This window comes from Triturus cristatus, chromosome 5_2 (assembly GCF_964204655.1).
Source record: "Triturus cristatus chromosome 5_2, aTriCri1.1, whole genome shotgun sequence".
Taxonomy (NCBI): Eukaryota; Metazoa; Chordata; class Amphibia; order Caudata; family Salamandridae; genus Triturus; species Triturus cristatus.
In genome coordinates, this window is record NC_140588.1 from 1,131,337,568 (window position 1) to 1,131,363,206 (window position 25,639).

Sequence of the window (25,639 nt, forward strand, 5' to 3'; positions counted from 1 at the left end):
TATGTATACAGTTATGCAGTGACATATAAACAGATTTATAGAATAAGATGGCCTGGTTCCCAATATTGCGTTTAGTAAGACAGCAAGCTATAGCTAAATATATTTCCTTTTCACACATAATGATATAGCTATGCATACAGAAACAGAGCAAAGAATACAGTCAAAGTACGAAGTAAGCAGATGTGTGCACTAAGTACCTCCGAGAGATATTGATGTATGCGGTTAGATAGATAGCTAATTAGTAACTTGTAAGCTGAGGTACCCAGAGAGAAATTGAACTATATAGCGGGACATGTACAGATACTGGAAGATATTGTAAGAAATTAAAGCACAGAATCATATATAAAGTAACACACTTATAGAGAGAGGCACAAAGTAATCGGGCAACAATACAGGTATGACATACAGATAAGGATTGAGAGACCCTAAGTGAACACTGTAATTCAGGGACAAACGCTATAAAGTAAATACTAACATTTGTAGAAAGCTAGATAGCCAGCAAAAGAATAATAGTGGTATTTACAGGACCCAATTTATAGTGAGACATACAATAATAGAATATGTGAAACAGTGATGTATATAGCTATAAACATGCACACACATGAATACCTTGAACAAGACATTCAGTCTATCTATAATACCGATGTATAAGGGAGGTAGATAGATAGACAGTTATATGTGTGTACTGTACAAAATAGAGGGAAGAATAAAAGGACAGTCTTTTTTGCATAACTAATTAGCAACGGTAGAGTACAACTATAAAGAAGCTATGGACACAGGGATGTGTCCACTAACACACTAACAAACACACTTATGCATACAGTTAGACAACCTGGAAGACATTGATGCATACAGTTACACTATCATGGACACATTGATACACTCAGGGACTGGCTCATACACTTGTACAGACACTCAAAGACCCTGGGTTTCATTGATAAGTACACTGAGGCCCCCATGTACACAATAATGCACTCACAGACTCATTTATACACTAACATATACGTACAATTTCACACTCTGGGACATAGTGATAGATTCACTGACACATCCATGCAGTCAGCAATGCATTCACTGATACACAACCACAGCCATACACACAGTTACATAGCCTGTATATTTCTATATATACACTAAGACACTCATGAATGCTCTGATGTACTCTCTGAGTTACTCATGTACTCACTGATACATACACTGAGACACCATTGTAGGCACTAATACATACACTGATACACTCATAAACACAATGATGCATTGAGTGATATTGTGACACACTCACTTATACACATACGCAGATACTGTGAGAGAGTGATAGGTACAGTGAAACACTGACACACTGACTTATGCAGATAGAGAGATTCTCTGGGACACACTGATATATAGACTGAGGCATCCGTGGATGCACTGACGCAGTCATTGACTTAGTTACATACTTGCTGATAAATACAGTGAGACATTATGGGACCAAGTAATATATATAGTGACACACCCAACGACACATTAACTCAGTCACTAACTCACATACGCACACAGTTATACTCAGTTATACTTAGCATATCTATAATACATACATTCAAGAGAGGTAGATGGATAGAGCATTATATATGTGTACGGTTTAAAGTAGAGCAAAAAGTAAACAGAAAGAATGTCTTGTAAAACTGATTATAAATTCTAGATGCAGGAATAACCAGTTAGTCCGTAAATAAGTAATACAGTTATTTATTGTAGATGTTCATTTATTGTTTATTGTTTTACAGATATCAGATTTAATTTGAGAAACAAGATTTAGAAGGTCTGACAAGAGAGAAAGATGAAAGAAACAGAGAAAACATTATTAAGAACTTCAAACTGAAAAAGACAAACAAAATAAGGAGGAGAATGGCAATGAACATCAGAACTAGCACAGTTCTTTTGAATTATCCGGTTACACTTCTTTTTTTCAGACAAAACAGAAAACACGGATGTAACAATCCTAGTACCAACTTTTGCAAACGAAATCGCCCCATGTCCTCACTTTTGAAAAAGCTGCTCTAAAGGAGGTTGAAAGCATTTTTGTGACTAACTAGAGACACTTTCACAACTTACTGAAAAGTGAACTCAGAGCACTGGACATACTAAGCAATGATGAATGAATCATTATAAAACCTACAGACAATGGCGAGGCAGCAGTGATCTTGAACACAAATACGTACAGAACGGAATGTCTGAAACAGCTGAATACAAGATACTCCTAACACCCTCTGAAGCTGGACCCCACTAAAAGACTCAAGTCAGAAATCACTGCTTTAGTGGATAAAGCAAAAGAAATTGGATGGATCACCCCTGAGTAAGCGGACTTTTGTGTCACTTTAAACCCTGTGACTCCATATTTTTACGTACTCCCAAAAATGCATATAGCAGAGAGACCCCATTCCTGGGTGACCCACCATCTCAGGGATTGGCTCTGTACTTGACTGTTTGTCTCAACTACTTCTTCCGATCACTTGTTATTGAAAAGCCCACGTACCTGCAAGATGCCAAAGACTTCCTCAAACAATTTACAGATGTAACCTTTGAAGTTGAAATGGATTATCTGGTCTCGTTCGATGTGGAGTCTTTATACACCTGCATTCCACAGGACGAGACTCTCTGGACCATCAAGACCCTACTAGAAGGAAAAGAACTGGATACTATCACTCCGGCCCAATTCATTATGGACTGTGCGCTGATAGCAATGAAAGCGAATTTCTTCAGCTTTGAGGATACTCTATGCCTTCAAGTATCGGGTATATCGATGGGCAGCACATTTGCACCGAGCTTAACTAAACTGTATATGCTTTCAAAGAGGGACAGGTGTTGTCACAAACTATCCCTTCAGGGCTCACATACTTATGTGGAAACAATATATTGATGACATTTTAGTCATATGGCGTGGAGAGCTTCCCTAGGGAGCATTATAATCCCTCGGGGGTCACCGATTTTACTTAGGCTGGTATACCACCAGAATAAAATGGTTCATCGATTGGCAATACCATACCTATTTTAACTCACCTCACTATCACTCACTACACTTGTTGCACCTACCCCCACGCAGCTATACGGCTGTCTCTAAAAAGATCTCTGATAAAGAGCCCCTTCGCGGGAGCCCGTCGGGCATTGCAGCGCCGGCCCGACGAAGAGCACAGCCCTATGATGAAGCATGACACCTTGCTAGGTGTGTGAGGGCATTCTATAGAGACTAATCGCTCTCCCCCCTTTTTCTTAACCCCCCCCCCCTCTCCCAGAGGAACTGCACTCCTGGTTTTGTTGTGGAGAGCTGGATACCATCATTGATTTCCACCAGTGTTGAATAACCAGAATGGCTTCCTGAAGTTCACCCTAGGGTTTAATAAAACTAGTCTCCCTCTTTAAGACATGCTGATGTACCATTAGGAGAAGGCCTCAAAACCGAGCTGTACAAGAAACCGATGGCTCGGAATGCACTGTTGTCCTATAATAGTTACCATCCGAAGTCTTTATGAGACAACCTTCCCTTTGGACAGTTCACACGCATCAGGAGGAATTGTTTGTCTACATACACTTGTAGAATATGTGGAGACTCTGACGTCCCAGTTAAGGAAAAGAGATTATCCATCTCATCTGGTACATCAGTCAGCGAAGAGGGCACGGAACAATAGTAGAGAAGTACTCTTAGAGACTGCCCCACCCAAGAAGCCGATGTCCAGACTAACATGTGTCAATACATACAGTACTTTCCCCAATCAGATTAAGAAATCGATCTGTAATAATTGGAACAGTTGGAACACAGGCAACACTTCCATTGAAATACCTTTATTTGCATTGAAAAGAAGTACTAATTTAAGAGATAGATTGGTTCATACAAGGCCCCGGGACAGGAAGATAGGACACTCTATGGGGATTACCAGCTAAAAAGAGACATTTCTCATGCGGCTCCTGTGGTGTGTGTTCCCAAACAAGCCATATAACTTCCATCAACATCGGCACTGACAGAACCTGGGAACTGAAACGACATACGAACTGCAACAGTGAAAAACTGATTTACCTTGTCGCATGCCACTGTGTATTACACAAAGTAGGGATGACTACTTGGAAACTCAAGACAAGAATCATGGAACATAAAAGCACTATACTGTGCAAGAAACAGGCTATCAAGCTGGCCAATCATTTTTTAGAGAAGAATTATACAGCAGACGATCCGAAGTAGCCGCTCCATGACCAGCCTTACATCCCATCACATATTACTGAAACGACAAGTTTTTTTTTTATTTCAGAGAGAGCAACGATGGATATATAGGCTACACAGTGACACTAATGGAGTCAATGGTGACATTCCATGGACTTCCATCACCACTAAATGATCATGGCATAAAGATCATAGTTTCCTTGAAACCAAGTTGTCCCTAGTATAATAATAATAGTACTTTATTGTGTGATTACTTAAAACCATTACAATTTGTTTCTATTTTTTATAAAAAGGACATTTGGTGCTTGTATACAAAAAACAGAGTTTTAAAAGATTCAGATTAATAGTAAAACAATCTAAATTATGGAAATAGGTAAAATATCCAGTTAATATTAGGCACAAAACAATGGTCCAGGAGACTGTTCTGGGCGATCAGAAGTTCGTGGATTAAGCCTTAGGCTGCAAAATAACTAAAACAGAATCCTCTTTTAAGATTGGATTTCTTTCCCCGTTACACTTGACAGCTCAATTTTGTAAACAACAGATGTAAGTGAGTTCACTAAATCTTTTCATATATATATGTTTTTACAGAGCGGAGCCCCCTCCCTCAGCTGAGGCTATCTTCCTGCAACATATGGGTAAGACATGAAGATATATATATATTTTCTGTCAGTATGTATCTACAAAGTTAATATACACTGTTTTGTGTTGTGTAGCATAAAAATATTGCTTCAATTTAAATCAACAAAGTAAGAGTAACAATGTCCATATTATACATCTATGCCTTTTTGAGAATATTTTAACCAGTTCCTTCACAGTTATGCCCCTGTATAGGTATCACCAGTTAATCCACTTTGAGACTTGCAAGAGAAGAAAATAATCACTAGTTTTGTATTTTCCTTTTCATTTTCACTGTTTTCCTGATGATTTGAGAAATGCTCAGGAAATTCTTCATGATTATCGATTACCACTTATATAGTAATTGTGGATACATTACTTTAGCAAGCAGCAGCACACATTGGTAATGACGAAAGCCACAACACCTCTTTTGAGGGTCAACAGGCTGAAACATGTAGACCCATTTTTTTTTCACTAACTCGCACGTATATGCTACCCCTGCCAGTGCCCTGTTTTTAATCCTGGCCCCAGGACATGTCAATAAAGGTATATTATGCACCTGGTAGCCCGTTTTATCTTATCTTTTCACCATCACTATACATCTGACCTAACCTAGGGAGATATGCACAAGGAAGTAGAGAAGAGAGGCATTAGCCTTTCTGGCTTAACGCCTCTCTCCTCCACTTCTGAAAAGCAAGGCTGCACCATATTTACAAGAATGTGGTGCAGCCTTGCGTTTCCCCCTGTGATGGTGATAGATTTAGCAACTTAGCGCCAACACAAGCACCCTTGCAAGGGAGTGCAAGGGTGTCTGCGTGCAGGGGAGGATTGTTTATGTGTAGGAAGGTGTCCCTTTCTGCACATAAACAATCCTAGAATGCCATTCTGCACCTTCATGTATGCTGCTTCATGCAGCACACATGAAAGTGACAATATGGCATTTTTTTAGACGTTTGTCTATGTATAGGAAGGGACACCTTCCTGTACATAAACAAATCATGGCATTTTGATTTTTCCTTGGGTGCTGCACAAGGCACCACACATGGAAAAAGGGAAAACGAGGAGAAATAATGCGTTTCTCCTCGTTTACCCATCATAAGACCAGTTTTTACCTGGTCTTAATTTTGTCGCTGCCTCCTATGTACACCACCCTTGTACATAGAGGGCAGTGTCAAAATGAATGGGTGATGTGGTAGAACGTCCACTGCAACACCCACTGCACACCCCTTTCACGCTAACCATAGCGGGAAATGGGGCCTTATGTACAAGGCAGCGTTAAGTCACGTTAATGCTGTCTTGTACTGAAGGCGCAGCCCCTCACTATAGGTGACATTGTGGTGGCGATAGGGGCTTGTACATATGCCCCTTAATTTGCTATTCATCATTGTTGGATTTAGTATATCCCAAACTAGGAACAAAATTATCCCTGATCTTCTCACTCTCAGAGAGAGGGTTGTAGCCAATGGCAGGACTAGGCATCCCGTCACAAGGAGAATCCCAATGATGATGCATGCCACCCATGGTGGTTGGGGGATCTCGTCCTAATAAAGGGACACCCCAAAAGACTCTAAAGGCTTTCTTTGGATAGCCTCTTACTTTTGTTCATAGTTTAGACCCAAGGGTTCTATATTGTATTATTATTTGTAGACTGTGGAGCTTACCCTCACAGGTCTTAAACATTCTTCTCGGCTCCCCTTCCCTCTTATGTGTGTATACATGCACAGTAAACCCTGGGGTGTAGAGACCGGTGAGTGTGGAGTCCCATGATCACATTCGAAAACTTGGGACAAATGCTAGGGCAGCTGTCTAAACAGCCTCCCTCATCTCTCCACCCAAGTGAAGCTGATGATACACACACATCCCCATCCACACTTCTCCCTCCATAATTCCCTGTGGTTCCCTGCCCTCCTGCCATTGTTTCTTGTAATCCCCCAGTGCCCACTATTTCACTGTGGTTGACTCTCTTTCTACTTTCTTTTCCAACCAGTACATGAGGAGAGTCAATATCTCTTCTCATTCACATTTGAAGGGCCAACTTTCATGGACTCATCTCCCTCAAGGATTTATACAGTCTCCCTCAATCTGTTCATAAGGCCTCAAAGATAATTTGTACACATTAGTGTTCCTGAGGGAGTCTACTCTAATCCAATATGTTGATTTCTTTTTGAAATTTATTACTCTAGACCAGTGAAAGGAGAACTCAGTCTGTCTACTCACCAAATTGGTTAAGAAACGCCCTGAGGTGTCAAGAAAAAAAATGCATTTTTGCCTCCGCGAGTGACATACCTTGGCTAAGACACTCCCGCTAGCAAAAGCCACTAGTCCCCTGAAAGAGTAGAAGCCATTCGTAAGTAGCCCCACCTTGCAACTGCCTCCCGGGTGCGTACCTTTTGGGAAATGGTGGGCTACTACAAAGAGAGGATGTTTGGTTATGCCGAAATGGTGAAGCCTTTGCAACAACTTATATGAAATGATACCCCTGAATCCTTACAGTGATCTAGTGAAGCTGAGAATGTGTAGAGACATTACAGCTTGTTGCCATGTGAGGCATTGATGCACATTTCCTGGGTAGAGCTACTCATGAATTTACTGCCTATGGATACTGAGTCTTATAATGCCTCTAAAATTGATCTGTTTATAACCTAGGTCCACAAATGCATGTACTGCCATGGGCCAGTGTTGCACTTTATTGGCTGGACCACTTGTGCTGGTTTCTAGGACTGGGCATTGCCTCATTAATTTCTTGATAAACTGATGTCTGTTACTGCCTGCTTGTGCTATGTATTCACCGGTACCTCTCCCCTTCCACTCCAACCAAGAAGAAGCCACAGGGGCTGAGAAAAGACACAGAACAATGCAAGGGAAGATGCGTAGGCAACCTTCTGTCAGAAATCCAGGATGTTAGGGCTTTGTGACAGCCCACTTTTGATAGAAGGGTGGGCAAGATCACACCTGTACCCTCACTAGATGATGGCATGGTCTCTACAGATGAGGTGTCCCTTTCATCCCATAATATGAAAGATCTTTACCTCCGAATCTTTTCACCATTTTTGCAGCAACACAGTGCTGGAGTGGAACACTGCAGGCAGAGTTTGACAGCTCTGTGAAGATTGCTGCAGGCTTCTCGCTTTCAGGCCTGAAATGACAGGAGCATCATTACTGCCTGCTCTTTACTCATTCATAATGATTCACTGTGCAAAGACCAGGACCTCACCTGTTTATAAAGTTTCTTGCATCCTAGAATGAAAAAAAATAAAAACACAGATTCAGTTGTGTTACAAAGTAAAACCAAATTTAATAGCAGTGCCTTTTACGATGGTAGTCTATAGAGCAATGTTTACAGTTACTAGGTCTGCACAGATCTTTATTCACCAGTCATCGTATTTACCCCAAATCATGAAGCATAAGTGAGATCATTTCCCCTTGACATTTGACGGCATCATTTTATATCTACTGTGGAATGAAGGGTCCCCTCAACTCCCCATGGAGGCATTGGGGCTAATGACATTCACTCTGTGCAGCGCTCCATTGCCGTTCGGCTATCTTCACTCTATATAAATATCACTTTTTTAAGTCCACACATTCTCCAAAATCTATTTCTGGGAGAATGACATTGCATGAATTTTTCTTATCAATTCATATTAAGGAGAAGCATCACACATGCTTTATCCTGCTGACATGAAAAGGATTGATAATAGGGTAGTTTATCACAAACTCTTTAACTTTGTAGCTCCAGCATCTCACACCAGCGCATACTTAGAAATAAACCTCAAAGCCCTAAAGCTGAGTGGAAGAGCACCCCTGTGCCCTGCCGGGACCAGTCCTCCCATGCCAAGGGACAGTTTTCAGACCAAGAAATATGTGGTGCAGATGATGGCAATGTCACCTTACTGCAAAACTTACGCATAATCTTTTAGTGCATATAATTTCAACCCCATACAACCAAAGGTACATCAAATAGACATAATAACCAAGCTGAAAGCTGTTTTCATATTTCCACATAATGCAGGTCCAGACTGTCATCTATATCTGCCATCCCACCTGGAAGGCCTCTCCACCCTTCATGAGACCCTCACCGGTCAAGCATTGCCTCTCGTCCAGTGCCCCCTTCTTAGAAGTAAAAGTGAATTCCAACTGCACATTACTGTTGATCCATTACTAGAATTATGATCCTCTTTCACTCATGGAGTAGCTACAACAATGTTTATTGCCACATCAAAATCAAACGTGTTGTTTCTCTTTACAACTAGTCCTCAAGCCTCCACCTTTGTTCCGTTATCTCATGTATCCCCATCAGTCAAAATGTATTCCCTCAGGCTCCTCAAGTCTCTCTAACTCCACAGAAGGCCCACAAGTGCTCATGGGGCCTCATGCACCTTCACCGTGGCTTCCGTGGACCTCCTTTCCCCTTGGTTTCCCAATCAGTCCCAGTATCCTTCCCACTCACTCATCCATAGTTTTTCCATGGAGTGCCCTTTGCCTGCTTATCTTCTAGCATTTCCCAATGTCTCCACATGTCTTTCACCTTCTTGTCTCCATCTCACCTCCCTGATCCTTGAGCATCTCCCAGACCATCTCCGAGCTGCCTCTGCGATAACTGTTGTATCAAATGTGTTCTTGTTTTAATGATTGCAGATAATCCGCCTTGGCAATGAACCATTGTAATGGATCTCAAGGGGTGGAACAGGGCTTTTAATTCATGGATTCCCTTGTAACCATTGTCAGGCAAATGCACTGGCATTACATTAGGAAAAACCCATATTCAACCTATTTTCACTCACATGCCGACCTCATGTTATGGTTTTAAATTATTTTGTTTGCTTATATTTATTATTTATTTATCAAGGAGTTTTATTGAGCGCTAGCCAGACCCGAAGGTATCGGAGTGCTTTACAACACTTTGTAAAGAGGAAAACACATATTATAGCAGTAGTGAACAGGAAGGCACAGGGTGCAGTAAAGGACTTGGCATGTTGTATAAAGATAGAGAGAAAGTTACATAGTCCCGTAATAGTGAACACAGTAGTTCAAGCCACGCATCCTTCCGATCCTTCCGATCCAGGGGGATAGTGGGGAGGAGTCAGGCTAGGTATGAGGTAGAAGTCTTGGTTTTAAAGTGTCATAGTGCAGTAGTGTGCACGCTTGTGAATTTTGGTTGCAATCTATCCATTTGGGAAGAAGCGATTGGGGTAGAGGTCTTTGAGCTGCCTTTTTAATGTTAGAGAGGAGGTGATACTCCTGATATGGACTGGGATGGAGTTCCATATTTTGGACGCATTTCCAGAGAAGGATCGGGCTGCGTTTTTGTTTTTTTTAGGGCTTTCAGCTCGATGAGGATAGAGTGTGGGTACTCCAGAGGGTCCTTGTCTGACCGGCCTTCGTGAGTTTGGAGGCCAGGTAGGCAGGTTTCCCTATGTGGAGGGCTTTGTGCGTGAGGCAGGCAGTTCTGAAACAGCCTAGCATTTCAACTGGGAGCCATTTCAACTCTCTGAGTGCGGGCGAGATATGGTCATATATTTTTTACTCTGGTGACCATTCTTAAAGCTGCATTTTAGGGGTTCTCTGTTTTGTTGGAAATGAGGAGGATTTATGTCTTGTCTTGATTCAATTTCAGGTGGTTTAAAGAGAGCCAGTATTGGACTTCTCAGAGAGTGTCGTTGAGTCTCTGGATGTCTTCAAAGGAGGAGGTTTCAAGATAAATCTGGGTGTCGTCCGCATAAAGGTGGAAGGGATCTTTTGAGTATAGTGGTGAGGGGTTCCATGTATATGTTGAAAAGTTGCGGGGAGAGGACTGATCCTTGGGGGACGCCTCTGCTGGCAGGGTGAAGGTCCAACGAGAATTTTTGATTTTTACTCTTTGAGAGCGATTCTGGAGAAAGGAGCCGAACCAGCATAAGACCACCTCTTCAGCCCCTAGCCTTTCATGGAGTACCTTCATGAGTAGTTGATGGTCTACCGTATCGAAGGCTGCCGATAGGTCCAGGAGGATTAGTAAGGAGCATTGGTCTGTATCAAGGGACTGTCGTACTTTAGAATTTGGGACCGCGTAGGAGACAGGGCCCTACCCCTGTCTATCCCGGTATTAGTGAACCGCGAATGGTTAATGCGGTATGTACAAGTGCTTTTTGTAACGTTTTAGCTATGAATGCACTGTGTATACGCTATTTCACATCACTACGTGGGTTCCATTTTGTATCAGTGGCCATCTTATGGTTGCCCTCACAAAGGCTATATAGCATAAAGCTAAAACGGGCCTTTCAGAGCACATGTGCCTTTCCTTGACTTTTCTGTGACCTGGGCAGCTTGGCTCCGCTGCCCCGGGTCAAACTGGTCTCACGAGTTCCCCGTCCTCTGGCCACCTGTGATTAGCATCAGGGCTCTACACATCATAAAGTCTTTTCATCCTACACGAGCCTCCAGCTAATCTCTTTCGCACCTGACTGTTCCTGCTTTATGGCTTGTTTCCCAAACAGGAGATGCTCATGTTTATTGGGGCCTATCGATATCTGATGTGGGATCTGAGCCTTGCTGTGTAAATAATTGCGGGCTGGCTTCACTGGAATGTGGGATGGTCATCATGACTCTGCTTTTTCGTTTGTAATGTATACTTGTGAATGACCATGCCATAAACCTAGGAATGTATGCCTAAGGCAGGAAAATCTATATTTAAGGAGAAGCCCGTTTCTGTGATTTTCAGCAGTCTCCTGAGAACATACACGCTGTTGTACTTCTAGGACGCCTGTAATTGGTCTGCAGCCAATAAACGATCTTTGACTTCACCCAGAAGACTCTGTGTTTCTGTAGGTCTGAAACAGGAAGAACCCTGAAGTCATAGGGTGTGTTCCCCTGCACCGCTGGGCTTAAAATACCCAGTACTTCAGTTGGCGCCCAACTCAGCGCCATTTCAGCGGTACCGGTCCAAGCCAGAGGTTCGTGAGGAGCTTCGTGTGGAAATTCTGGAGGAAGGCCGCCACTTCATCGACCCCTGCATGTCGACGTGGTCCGAAGGTCTTTTCTGCAAGGTTCTCCGCGTCCCGACGGCTACGAAGGACTGCTGCCCTGATTAATCGCCCTGTTTTGGACCCCTGACGATTTTTGGTAGAGCGAAACAATCGAGAGAGTCTTCTGGTGACGCCATCGATCATCAATATTCAGTTAAGTATAAGTGGAGCGTCTCCCAGTTTGAATTTGGTATCCTTCGGGATCATTTCGATTTGGTGCTTGCAAGTCCCAAAGCCAGAGGACTCGTGTGTTCACGAGACTATCATATTCGATAATCCTTTGACGTTTGAAACTAGACTAGTGAGCGAAGATGCCTGGTTCTAGTGTATTTTGTAGATTGTTTTGTTAGGGTTGTGGAAGGGATTTCCAGTTAGAGGATTCATGTCCGGTTCCTCCAATTGGAGCTCCAACTTATGAGCTTTATGTAAAACATGGCGTGGGCCCCATTGCATATAATGAAGTATGGATCCGATACACCAGAAAGGACGGTGTTTTAAAATGGCCCCAGAATGGAAGTTTCGATACAGATATCTTAGATAATTTGGAAGTAAAATTGTTTAAAAAGAAAGCCCGGCCGGCGATGTTTGATTCTTTCCGCCTATGGCGAAAGGAAGCCAAACAGAAGGAAATTAAGCTAGCGAAAAGAAATAAGAGAGAGAGAGGTATGTCAGTGATGCAAGCAGCTGTGCAATTTAAAGATAATGAGGAAGAGCAAAGGAATGAGCAATTACACAGACAGCGCAAATTAGGGATTGATAAATGTTATCCTGTTTTGTCACCCCTTGTGCAAGATGAGACAAAAGAGAAAGAAAATGATTCCCTAATGTCCCATTTGCTAAGTTCGCCACCCCCGTATGCGCAAAATGCCACCGCACCTCCACAACTTGTAAATGCGCAACCTCTAGTAAATATGCCGCAATCCTTCCCGCAGCTGCCAGCTCCTAAACTGGCTCCTATCCCTGCAGTGCAGCCCCCTCAAGGGCCGCCAGTTTTGCTACCTGTTACCCCCGCGCTTTCTGCGACTTTGCCTAGCACGCCAGCGGTTTCCCCTGGCGCTCCTTCTTACACTACCCCGGTACCTGTATCTGAGTCTGTTTTTCTTCCCTCTGTCTATCCCCCTGTTTTCGCTTCAACTTCTCCTTCAGCACGACAACGACTAGCTAATGTAGTTACTAGTCTAATGTCGCCTCTCTTTGGGTCATCTAGTGCGACTCCTGGTTTACAGCGTAAGCAGTTGCGTAGTCAGCTACCTGGTCCCGAAGAGAAAGAGGTGTTGGATCATCTGGCGCGTAGGTGGATTGGTTTCCCTTCACTCTATGATGTGGAACAGGTTGTTAACGTTTTCCACCAATGGGATGCCCCAAAACAGAGGTATGTCTTTGATAAAATGTGTGAATTCCTCTGTGAGGAATTGGAGGATAAAGGTGTAAACCCAAACCCACAGGAATTGTGTCGAGTACGATTTGATTTCGGAATAGGTGTAATTGTGGGCCCCAATGTAGATAAAGCAGTTGCGACTTTATTGTCCCTCAGAAATGTGGATTGTCAGCAATCATTGTTCGAACAGGAATTCCCTGGGGGGAAGGAGGTAAAAGCGCGCCAATATCCGATGCGTGAGGTTCCTCCAGTTTGGAGACCTGCTGATCTGAATGCTAATCCAGCTGTCCTAGCACATTTTCAGCGTGTTTGGGTACATGTCCCATGGAAGCGATCTGAGGTGTTAGCACTTAAACAGACATTGCCTGACCCCCGTAAAAACCCTGCAGGATATTATAAGGAGTTATCCCAAACTGCAGAATCATGTGTAATGAATTTGGCTGACATAGATATGCTGTTTGGGAATGTGGTTCCACAGCCTTTATGGGGATCTACTCGTAATGTAGATCACGCTGCGGAACTAGGTGACACGTGGGCTAATATCGTTGCTGCAGACGCTAGACAAGTTGGTGGTGCAAAACCTGAGCCCCTCATAGCAGCGCTCCCTGGTAGAATTATTACCTACATGAAAACTATAATGCCTGTGATGCGCGTGAATTGGGACAAACTGTCCGCATGCAAGCAGAAGAAAGATGAGACAGTGTCCGATTTCTTTACCAGGTTTGAAGAAACGTTTATCGACCACAGTGGTCAAGACATGAGCACTGAAGGTGGCCAACGACTATTTGTTGATAAATTTGTGCAGAATCTACTCCCCGAGTTGTGTAAGAAACTTAAAGACTCAGAAAGTTCTTGGGCTGTTTCCTCTTCAGCGCAAATACTGGCTACTGCACAGTATTATGAGAATAGAGACAAAGATGAGAAGGATAGAACAGATAAGAAAACGAAGGAACTAAAGACAAAGGTCATCTTGCAGCAGGCTTATCCGCCACGTGGAGGACAGAGTAATTATAGGCAAACACAAGGTATCTATCAGCAGCCCCAACAATTTCAGAATAATCAGCAAATGAACGGGTATTATCAACCACGAATCCCTGTAGGTCCCAACCAATGTTCATATTGCAAAGAGGAAGGTCATTTCAAATATAGTTGCCCTAAATTAATGCAGCGTAACAGTAATGCGTATGGCGCAAGAGGTAGAGGTGGTCAGCAAGCTTCTAGAGGCAGGGGGCGTGGAAATATTCCCCAGAACACACGTCCTCTTCCGCCTCAAAATACCATAAATAGCTTTGATCAGCAAGCCAATGCGACTGGCAATACAGCTCAGTACTACAGTAACGATTATTATGCAGAAGACAACCATGTAGAAGATGATGGTTACTAGGACAGCCGTAGACAGAGAGAGAGAGTTGTTTCAGTGCCAGTGGTCAGAGCGGACCTTATGTTAAAGTTACTACAGCAAATGTAACGGAGCCCTTTCTGCTGGACACTGGTGCTGCAAAAAGTTCAATTATGCATTCAAAACTCCCTGGCGCGCCTTTGTCTGGCGAAATAAATGTCTCAGTAGGTTTTTCTGGCGCCCCAGTTCGGAACCCGATTTCGAGTCCTATGTCGCTTTCTGTTGGACCTTGTGAGCTGAAAGCACCCCTCATACTAACGACAGGTTGTGGTGAGAATTTGCTAGGCTTAGATTTGCTAAAAAGATTGCATGCCACGCTATATTGTTCTCCCTCAGGAGTACAACTTACATTAGGCGAGGAAGATGTATTTGTCTAAAAATACAATGCCACCTGAATTGTCATCCCTTCCGGATGCCCTTTGGGCTACTGGTCCCAATGATGTGGGTCTCCTGGAAATACCGCCAAATGTGGTTACTTTGAAAGCCAATGTCAGATTGCCACGTATTCCCCAGTACAAGATCTCCAATGAAGGTCAGAAAGCATTGTTAGCAATTGTCAGCGATTTGATTAAGAAGGGCGTAATTGAAGAGACAAGAGGCAACGTTTGCAATAGTCCTGTCTTACCTGTCTTAAAACGAACGGACCCTTCACAGCCACCTGTTTACAGATTTGTGATTGATCTTAGAGAGGTTAATAAGATTGTGGTACCACAGTTTCCAGTTGTCCCTGATATAACTGCCTTGTTAACCATGATTCCAGCCTCGGCTGCATGGTTCTCAGTGATCGATCTAAAGAATGCTTTCTTTAGCATCCCAATTGCAGAGGAGAGCAGAGACATCTTTGGCTTTAGTTTAGGAGGTCGCAGCTTCCGCTTTAAACGCGCTCCCCAAGGCTACTGTGAGAGTCCATCAATATACAGTCAGGCTTTAAAAGCGCAGCTTGATGCACTGGTTTTACCGAATGGCGCTATCCTCATTCAGTACGTCGACGATTTACTGATCGCCGCGGATACTGAAAAGATTTGCAAAAACGCTACCTTGTCATTGTTGCGTCATTTGTCTGCCTTCCACCACAAAGTGTCTCTCTCAAAATTGCAATATTGTCGACAAGAGGTGACCTACTTAGGTCATCTCTTATCGAAGGAGGGAAGGAAACTGACCCCAGAAAGAATTCAAGCCATTGCACAGTTGAGTGTGCCCAGAACACAGAGAGAAGTGCGTGCTTTCTTTGGCATTACTTCATACTGTAGGCATTGGATACCAAATTTTTCCTTGTTGGCAAAACCGTTGTTAGCATTAACATGCAAAGATACACCGAATCCTATCCCATGGTCTGAGGAGTGTCAGAAAAGTTTTTTGGAATTGCGTAATGCATTGTGTTCAGCTCCTGTGTTGGGTACCCCTGACTACAGCAAGCCTTTCACATTGTATGTTCACGAGAAAGATGGTTGTGCATTGTCAGTGTTAACGCAGCGTTTTGGCGATAGACCGCGTCCATGCGCATACTTTTCGTCAACCTTGGACCCTGTAGCGAGGGCATTGCCAAGTTGTCTGAGAGGCACAGCCGCTGCAGACATGTCTATTCGACAGTCTGCTGGACTAGTAATGGATAATACATTGATTGTCATGGTTCCACATGCTGTGGACACATTGTTAAACAGGACTAAGACACAACACTTAACTAGTGCACGATTATCTGGTTATGAGCTGACACTGTTAGCAAATCACATACACATAAAGAGATGCAACACGTTGAATCCAGCTACACTATTACCAATTCCAGCAGATCTAGATGAGATTGAGCAACATGATTGTCTGTTCAGAACGGAAGAAGAAACGAAAGGAAGAGTAGATCTTAAAGATACTCCCCTGACTGAGTGTGATGGTACTTTATGGGTGGATGGTTCATGTTTCAAGCTTCCAAATGGTGATACGACTGCTGCATATGCTATCACGACTTTGCACACGATTGTGGAAACTGCGCGTGTGCCACAAAATTTGGCTCAAGCAGCAGAATTGATTGCCCTTACGAGAGCATGCGTGTTGTCTGAAGGAATGAGAGTGAACATATATACAGACAACCAGTACGCCTTTGGCGTGGCTCATAGTTTTGGGCGATTGTGGAAGGAACGTGGGTTCCTGACTTCGCATGGAGCTAAGATTCAGAATGGCAAGTTGGTGAATGATCTCCTTGAGTCACTGACCCTACCGTTACAAGTTGCGATTATGAAATGCAGTGCGCACAAGAAAATTACTGACGATGTTGGTCGTGGTAATGCGTTTGCTGATGAAGTCGCGAAAGAAACAGCAAAAGATGTGAACACTCGAATGTATGTTGCAGGCCCTGCCAGATGGGTTGGTGATGTTGGAATGTGTGAAAACACAATAGAGAGTGTAAAGTCCCTTCAAACTGAAGCCACAGAGAAAGAGTTAAGCAAGTGGAGAGAAAGTATGGGTAAGTTGGATGAGAATGGTTGTTGGATTGATTTGTCAGAACATAGGCGATGGTTGTTACCTGATGCATATGTGCTTCCAGTGGTTACTATGGCACATGGAATGGCACACATCAGTACGAAAGGAATCTGTAAGTTGTTGGCTCCAGTATGGCAGAATGCTGGAATTCCTAAGTGTGCTGAGAATGTGGTCAAGAATTGTATGGTATGCTTGAAGTACAACCCTGGTAGGGGAACCCCAACTCCAGCTGGTCATTTTGCGCCTCCATCATATCCATTTGAAGTTTTGCAGCTAGATTTTATCCACATGGAAAGATGCAACAACCTGAAATATGTGTTGGTGGTTGTTTGCGCTTTCTCAAAATAGATAGAGGCCTATCCTCTAAAGGACAACACTGCTCTATCCACAGCCAAAGCCCTTGTGAAGGAATTTTTCCCTAGGTTTGGAATGCCACGAATGGTGTGGAGTGATAATGGGAGTGAGTTTGTGGGTCAAGTGATGAAGAACGTGTGTGAAGGACTAGGTATAAGGCAGAAGTTTCACGCTGCAAACCACCCCCAATCAGCTGGATTAGTAGAGCGCTACAATGGTGCCCTCAAACTTAAACTGGCCCAAATCCAAGCGAGCACAGGTCTTAAATGGCCTGATGCTCTGCCTCTAGCACTCCTATCCACCAGAATGACCGTACACTCCCGAGTGGGACTTAGTCCCTACGAGGTCGTTTTTGGCCGTCCGGCCAATGTATGGGGTGTGCCAAGACCGATGAAATTCAGTGAAATTGAGCATCCGGTACTGTTTGATTACTTGCACGAATTGACAGCGAAACTGCGTGTTTTACACCAACAGGTGCATGATACTCTCCCCCCGGCTTCTGAAGCTCCTGGACACCCTATCGAACCAGGCACGTGGATCCTTGTAAAGAATTTTCAGAGGAAGACCAATGAGGAGCCCCGCTGGATTGGCCCTCACCTCGTGCTGCTGTCGACAAGATCAGCTGTTCGAGTGAAGGGGAAGAAAAACTGGATCCACGGCGCCCACGTGAAGAGGATCCCTTTGCCTCTGCCGTATGACCGGTGGGTCCAGGAGGGTATCGCGGACTCCGAAACAGACACTGTACCTCGTTTTGTGCCGTTCAGTGATGCACGCATAAAAGGCACAAGTACAGCACAGGAAAGTGACGATATTTTGCAAGAAGCTGTGCCACCGTCAATTCGATTGGACACTACAGAGCCTGAACTCTTGTTTCAAGATCAAACAGTGCCTGGCCGTCTCCGTTATAATCTGAGGCCAAGGCCCACGGACAAATAAATATTCTTTTCCTTTACCTTTCTATTTTTTGATAACCAGAGCTCTCCCATCTGAAGGACTTTCTTGATTTTTGTTTTTCGAACAACCATCCGGGTTCAGCCGCAGGGTCGCGGTGCCAAGACTTTGGGGTACAGGCCGAAGACGTTAGGTCGACGGTTCTGGTTGGTCTAGGGCGTTCCCTGGACTGACCGGCGTACCCCTTAGCAGAAGATACTCACCCGCCGCGAGCAGCACGATTAGAGGATGGAGTTTTGTAAGATGGAGAGACTCACTGAGGAAATGAACTTTAAAACAAGAATGTGTAAAATCATGACACGCAAACGTTTTGTATTATTTTGCCTGTTTGTATTATGTAGTCTGGTAGTGTTCACTGTAGGATTTGTATTCTTCTCCTCTCAAGAGCCCATTGCACCAACTGTACAGCCTACACCTTCTCCTACTATCTCCTCACACTCTTTTCACCCTCTGCCTGAACATGAACAAGCTAGACGATCTGAGTTTGTGAATAACTCGTTTATTCAACTCCTGCACCAGCACCAACTAGTCATGAATACAACAAATTGTTGGGTGTGTGGTTTAATGCCACATACCATTAATAAGGGTATTCCCTATCTGGTGCTGCCGTATAGTTATAATGGATCGTCATGGGCATTCCAGACCATGTTTCTCTATGCACTAGATGCGTACTCCCCGCGACAACCGCGTTCCATCAGACCTAGCACCAATAACAAAGCTTTAGTGAAAGGAGTTGCCGATATGAGTAGAGATATCGATGCATACTCATCCATTCCCAAAGAAGAGTTGAGAGCTTATGTAGGGTGGAACGCAACGGGGTATAGTATTAGTCTAGGTGAAAGACAGCGGAAAATCTCACCCCCAATCTGGGTCGTACCCCACATAGGTCGGTTCTGTTTGCAAGGTAATGGTCAGAATCCTAGAGCTCAACTGGGAAGAAGTGACTGTACTGAAACGTACACTTTTCCGTCACAGTTTTCCCCTGCGTTTTTGGCTGCCAAGGGTACATATTTTATCTGCAATGACCGAGCATATACATGGTTGCCCCCTGATTTCTCGGGCACATGTTATATTGCAAATCTGCTACCGCCAACATTTACTGCCGCCTCCGACTATCACAAGACCAGAGTTGTGAGAGGCGTGATTAGTAAGGAGGATACTGCCGGTCAGGAAGCGGGAGACTTCTTTTTGGGTTTCCTGCCGTTTTGGGGACCTATGGTCAATAGTAGGAACCTGAGACAGCTGACTCGTGTGGTTGAATCCACTGTTAATGTTACGGCCGGTGCCCTTGGTAATTTGACAGCTGAGCTCCAAGCGGATCGCCTCATGACTTTGCAGAACCGCATGGTTCTAGACGTTATACTTGCAGATCGTGGTGGGGTATGTAAGGTTATCCAATCCAGTTGTTGCATTTTCATACCAGACAACGCTCCAACAGTTTATCAAGCCATCTCCAAACTGCATAAAATATCTGAGTCCATACACGTGGCTAAAGGAGATTGGTCACTGGTGGGATGGTTCTGGGAACTGATATCTGCCTGGGGTTGGAAAGTTCTGATGGTCATTGGAATGATCTTAGCCATCCTTTTCCTGTTCTGTCTGTGCATACAGTGTGCTCCTGCGATGTGTGGCCTTTGTGCTACATTATGTGTAAGGAAACCTGTGTCAAGGGACGAGCTAAGTAATAGGATGATGCTACAGCAACATCTCCATGACTTCGTGAATATTGACCTGGACTCGGATTGAAATGAGTGTAGTTATTGCCTATGTAAGGGCAAAAGGAGGGACTGTCGTACTTTAGAATTTGGGACCGCGTAGGAGACAGGGCCCTACCCCTGTCTATCCCGGTATTAGTGAACCGCGAATGGTTAATGCGGTATGTACAAGTGCTTTTTGTAACGTTTTAGCTATGAATGCACTGTGTATACGCTATTTCACATCACTATGTGGGTTCCATTTTGTATCGGTGGCCATCTTATGGTTGCCCTCACATAGGCTATATAGCATAAAGCTAAAACGGGCCTTTCAGAGCACATGTGCCTTTCCTTGACTTTTCTGTGACCTGGGCAGCTTGGCTCCGCTGCCCCGGGTCAAACTGGTCTCACGAGTTCCCTGTCCTCTGGCCACCTGTGATTAGCATCAGGGCTTGACACACCATAAAGTCTTTTCATCCTACACGAGCCTCCAGCTAATCTCTTTCTCACCTGACTGTTCCTGCTTTATGGCTTGTTTCCCAAACAGGAGATGCTCATGTTTATTGGGGCCTATCGATATCTGATGTGGGATCTGAGCCTTGCTGTGTAAATAATTGCGGGCTGGCTTCACTGGAATGTGGGATGGTCATCATGACTCTGCTTTTTCGTTTGTAATGTATACTTGTGAATGACCATGCCATAAACCTAGGAATGTATGCCTAAGGCAGGAAAATCTATATTTAAGGAGAAGCCCGTTTCTGTGATTTTCAGCAGTCTCCTGAGAACATACACGCTGTTGTACTTCTAGGACGCCTGTAATTGGTCTGCAGCCAATAAACGATCTTTGACTTCACCCAGAAGACTCTGTGTTTCTGTAGGTCTGAAACAGGAAGAACCCCGAAGTCATAGGGTGTGTTCCCCTGCACCGCTGGGCTTAAAATACCCAGTACTTCAGGACTTGTATATATCATCTATGATATTACGGATCGCTGTCTCTGTGTTGCACCCTTTTCTGAAGCCCGATTGGGGGGGTCCAGGAGGTTGATGTTGTCCATGTGTTGAGTAATTTGAAGGGGAACACACTTTTCCATAGTTTTGGCCAGGAGAGGGAGATTGGAGACGGGTCTGTAGTTGTTCAAATCCTTGGTGTTCAAGCCTGTTTTTTTCAATAGAGGAATGACTTTGCCAACTTTGAGGCAATCTATAATGACTCCAGAGCTCAGGGAGTTGTTTATGATCCTGGTCCAGAGTGGTGATAGAGAGAATTTTAGCTTCTGGGCCAGTTGGGCAGGAATAGGGTCCAAGGCATGTGTGGAGGGTTTAGAGGTGGGGATCAGTTTGACTATCTCTATTTACAAGACGGGGTTGAATGATTTCCACTGATTGGTGGGGTGATTGGTTGTGTTGCCCTCTGCTGTTGGGGCCGGGCTCCTATGGACGAGGTTGCGGTTGCTGACCAAGGAGAGCTCAATCTTGGAGATTTTGTCATTGAAGAAGTGGGCAATGTTCTCGCACAGGGCATTTGAGGCCAGTGTTGAGGATACGGGGGGTTTGGAAGTTTGTTGCCTGATGAGGGTGAAGAGTTCTTTGGGTCTGTTTTTAGAACTTTCAAGGGCATTGCGAAAGAAGGACGTTTTTTCACGATTGATATGGGCTTTGTATTTCTTGCGTTTTGCTTTGAGTTGGTCCAGGAGGATTGGGGACGGATTGTTCTGGCAGAGTCTTTCTGCTGCTCTGAGTTGTCGCCTTTCTTCGTTTATATCTGTGTTGAACCAGGATTTGGAGGGAGTTGTCCTGGCTCTTTTTTGTTTTAGGGGGGCCAATTGGTCCAGAATGTTGATCATAGTGGAGTTGTAGTGAGAGGTGAGTTCTGTAGTGGATAGGTCATCAAAGGAGACGGGGAGGAGAGAGCTTATCCTTTCTTCCAAAACGTCCATGGGAATCTGCTTTAGATTTCTTGCCAAGTGGGGGTGTTCCTGATTAGGGGGTTGGCGTAGGATCGATTGGTTGATGTGGAATAGGATGATGTGATGGTCAGACCAGTCGACGGGCATGGTGTGGTCAATCGAAACTGCGTCAGGTTGGGCAATGATGGCTCAAAGATGAATCCTTTGTTATGGGTTTCCTATAAGCAGTGTTGGGTGAGGTTGTTGTTATGTAGAAGTTTGTTCAGGTTTTGAATCAGCAGGTTGTTTTCCTCATTCCAGTGAAGGTTGAGGTCTCCTAGAATTAGGTTACTGGAGTCCCAGAGTGTGCAGTTAGATATCAGATCAAATAGGTGTTCTCCAAATGAAGTGTTGTTGCCTGGCGGATGGTAGAGGAGATGACAGGATAGAGTTTTGTCTTCCCTCCTCTTGATGTTGGCGGTAAGACATTCAAAAGTGTTGTACTTAAGGGCTTCGGTTTCCGTCACGGAGTTGGTGTTCTTGTGTACGATTGCTATGCTCCCTCCGAATGTGGATTTTTCTGTCTTTGTTGATGATTGCAAAACCTGGTGGCACAAGCATAGCTATGATTGGAGTGGAGAACTTGTTTAGCCAAGTTTTGCTGATTAAAGCGATGTCTATGTCATGGGTCAGGAAGGTTTCAGCCAGCTCTGTGTCATGTTTGATGGCTGATCTGCAGTTAAGAAGCATGCAGTTGGTGTTGGTCTCTCCATTTTTGAGTTTCTTTGTTGTGGAGTCCCTCAGAATGGTCGTGAGGCAAGTTGGGGGTCCTGTAGATCTGGGTGGAGAGCGATCTCTTCTAAATCCAGTGATGACCTGGATCTGTGGATTAGGGGTGACAGTCGGGGAAGTATCGTAGGAGGAGGCAAGGTCTAAAGCTTTGCACATGGACATTGCAGTTATTGTGCTTTTTGGTCTTTGAGACGGGTCAAGGACTGGGGTTGTGTTCCAACAGGGCCATGGAGCCCTACAGTGCCTTAGGCATTTATTGTTGTTAGTGGTGGTGGTCGGGAGCGGGTGTTGGCTGGCCTACGGAGTGAGGAGAGGTTCATTGTGATTTCTTTGAGGCCTAATAATGCCATTTTTAGCTTTCTTTCAAGCAGGGCAATATGTAGCGTCATCTCCTCGGTAGAGGCGATGAGGGTGTTCTGGGGAGAGACGTCTCAAGGCGACGGGAGCTTGTCGTTGATAAAGTTGATTTTGGTGTTCATGTTGACTGTGTTGACTCTCTGGGTAGTCAAGGGCATGGGGTGAGAGGATTTATGTCTAGAAATCGGAGACCTCGGCTTGCATGTGGGAAGGGAGAAGGAGCTGGGTGACATAGATTGCGGGTTGGCGGTGCGGGTAGATTGTTGAGGGGGGCAGAGTGGGGTAGGAGGGGGGAGGATTCGAGCCGCAGGGTGTTGGGGAGCCTTACTTATGCTGTATCTTTTGGTAATGTTTGAAGGGGGTCTGAAGAGTGGGTGGTTGATGAGTGGGATGGAGTGAAGGTCACGGTCTTGGGGGGAGGGGTAGGTGCTGTAGGCACCGGGAGCGGGATTATATTTTGGTAGCATCCAGCTAGTCGGACCGTCAGGGGGTAGGTAGTTGTTTGGGCTGGGCTGCCATGCTTGCGATAATGCATTGCGTAGGGAGTGGAAGAGTGAGTCAAATGCATCTAGGTTGTCATTGGTGGCTTGGATCAAGACTGTGTCATTGGAGTATAGGGTCACCGAGGTGATGCCACATAGCATGAGACGGTTGGGGATTGTGGTCGACAGTTGACAGCTGTGAGCATGTTAGTTGTTTTGGTATGAGGAGATGTATTCTGAGGATGGCGAGCCAGTTTTCCAGTCTTTCCCGCTTCGTCGCGATTCTTGCTTGCCTGCTCCTCCTTCATTGTAGCAAGTGGTGCTACATTTGTTGCCAATCCGGCCGCCGCTGTGGGATTAGCCGGCACTTTCCGGGAAGAAGAAAGGGAGGAGAAACTACCGCTCCCAGGCGCCCATTGCTTGCTCCACCTGTGCAGAGGGCCGCCCACCTGATCTCCCGCCTACTGGACTCTCAAAAGAGCTCGCGGAACCCGCTGGCGCGGGTCCCGCTTCGTCGCGATTCTTGCTTGCCTGCTCCTCCTTCATTGTAGCAAGTGGTGCTACATTTGTTGCCAATCCAGCCGCCGCTGTGGGATTAGCCGGCGCTTTCCGGGAAGAAGAAAGGGAGGAAAAACTACCGCTCCCAGGCGCCCATTGCTTGCTCCACCTGTGCAGAGGGCCGCCCACCTGATCTCCCGCCTACTGGACTCTCAAAAGAGCTCGCGGAACCCGCTGGCGCGGGTCCCGCTTCGTCGCGATTCTTGCTTGCCTGCTCCTCCTTCATTGTAGCAAGTGGTGCTACATTTGTTGCCAATCCAGCCGCCGCTGTGGGATTAGCCGGCGCTTTCCGGGAAGAAGAAAGGGAGGAAAAACTACCGCTCCCAGGCGCCCATTGCTTGCTCCACCTGTGCAGAGGGCCGCCCACCTGATCTCCCGCCTACTGGACTCTCACAAGAGCTCGCGGAACCCGCTGGCGCGGGTCCCGCTTCGTCGCGATTCTTGCTTGCCTGCTCCTCCTTCATTGTAGCAAGTGGTGCTACATTTGTTGCCAATCCAGCCGCCACTGTGGGATTAGCCGGCGCTTTCCGGGAAGAAGAAAGGGAGGAAAAACTACCGCTCCCAGGCGCCCATTGCTTGCTCCACCTGTGCAGAGGGCCGCCCACCTGATCTCCCGCCTACTGGACTCTCAAAAGAGCTCGCGGAACCCGCTGGCGCGGGTCCCGCTTCATCGCGATTCTTGCTTGCCTGCTCCTCCTTTATTGTAGCAAGTGGTGCTACATTTGTTGCCAATCCAGCCGCCGCTGTGGGATTAGCCGGCGCATTCCGGGAAGAAGAAAGGGAGGAAAAACTACCGCTCCCAGGCGCCCATTGCTTGCTCCACCTGTGCAGAGGGCCGCCCACCTGATCTCCCGCCTACTGCACTCTCAAAAGAGCTCGCGGAACCCGCTGGCGCGGGTCCCGCTTCATCGCGATTCTTGCTTGCCTGCTCCTCCTTCATTGTAGCAAGTGGTGCTACATTTGTTGCCAATCCAGCCGCCGCTGTGGGATTAGCCGGCGCATTCCGGGAAGAAGAAAGGGAGGAAAAACTACCGCTCCCAGGCGCCCATTGCTTGCTCCACCTGTGCAGAGGGCCGCCCACCTGATCTCCCGCCTACTGGACTCTCAAAAGAGCTCGCGGAACCCGCTGGCGCGGGTCCCGCTTCATCGCGATTCTTGCTTGCCTGCTCCTCCTTCATTGTAGCAAGTGGTGCTACATTTGTTGCCAATCCAGCCGCCGCTGTGGGATTAGCCGGCGCATTCCGGGAAGAAGAAAGGGAGGAAAAACTACCGCTCCCAGGCGCCCATTGCTTGCTCCACCTGTGCAGAGGGCCCCCCACCTGATCTCCCACCTACTGGACTCTCAAAAGAGCTCGCGGAACCCGCTGGCGCGGGTCCCGCTTCGTCGCGATTCTTGCTTGCCTGCTCCTCCTTCATTGTAGCAAGTGGTGCTACATTTGTTGCCAATCCAGCCGCCGCTGTGGGATTAGCCGGCGCTTTCCGGGAAGAAGAAAGGGAGGAAAAACTACCGC

The 25,639-nt window shown here is 45.5% G+C and overlaps 1 protein-coding gene across 1 annotated transcript in view; it reads right to left on the reverse strand.

The window, feature by feature from the left end:
* The window catches only part of LOC146829894 (uncharacterized), a 411,701-nt gene that overhangs the window by 191,366 nt on the left and 194,696 nt on the right, over positions 1-25,639 (reverse strand). The window contains exons 4-5 of the mRNA XM_085608541.1: positions 8,019-8,041; positions 7,834-7,940 (exon numbers count right to left, since the gene is read on the reverse strand). Coding sequence (XP_085464667.1) covers positions 7,834-7,940; positions 8,019-8,041 — 130 coding nt within the window. The remainder of the gene's footprint in view (positions 1-7,833; positions 7,941-8,018; positions 8,042-25,639) is intronic.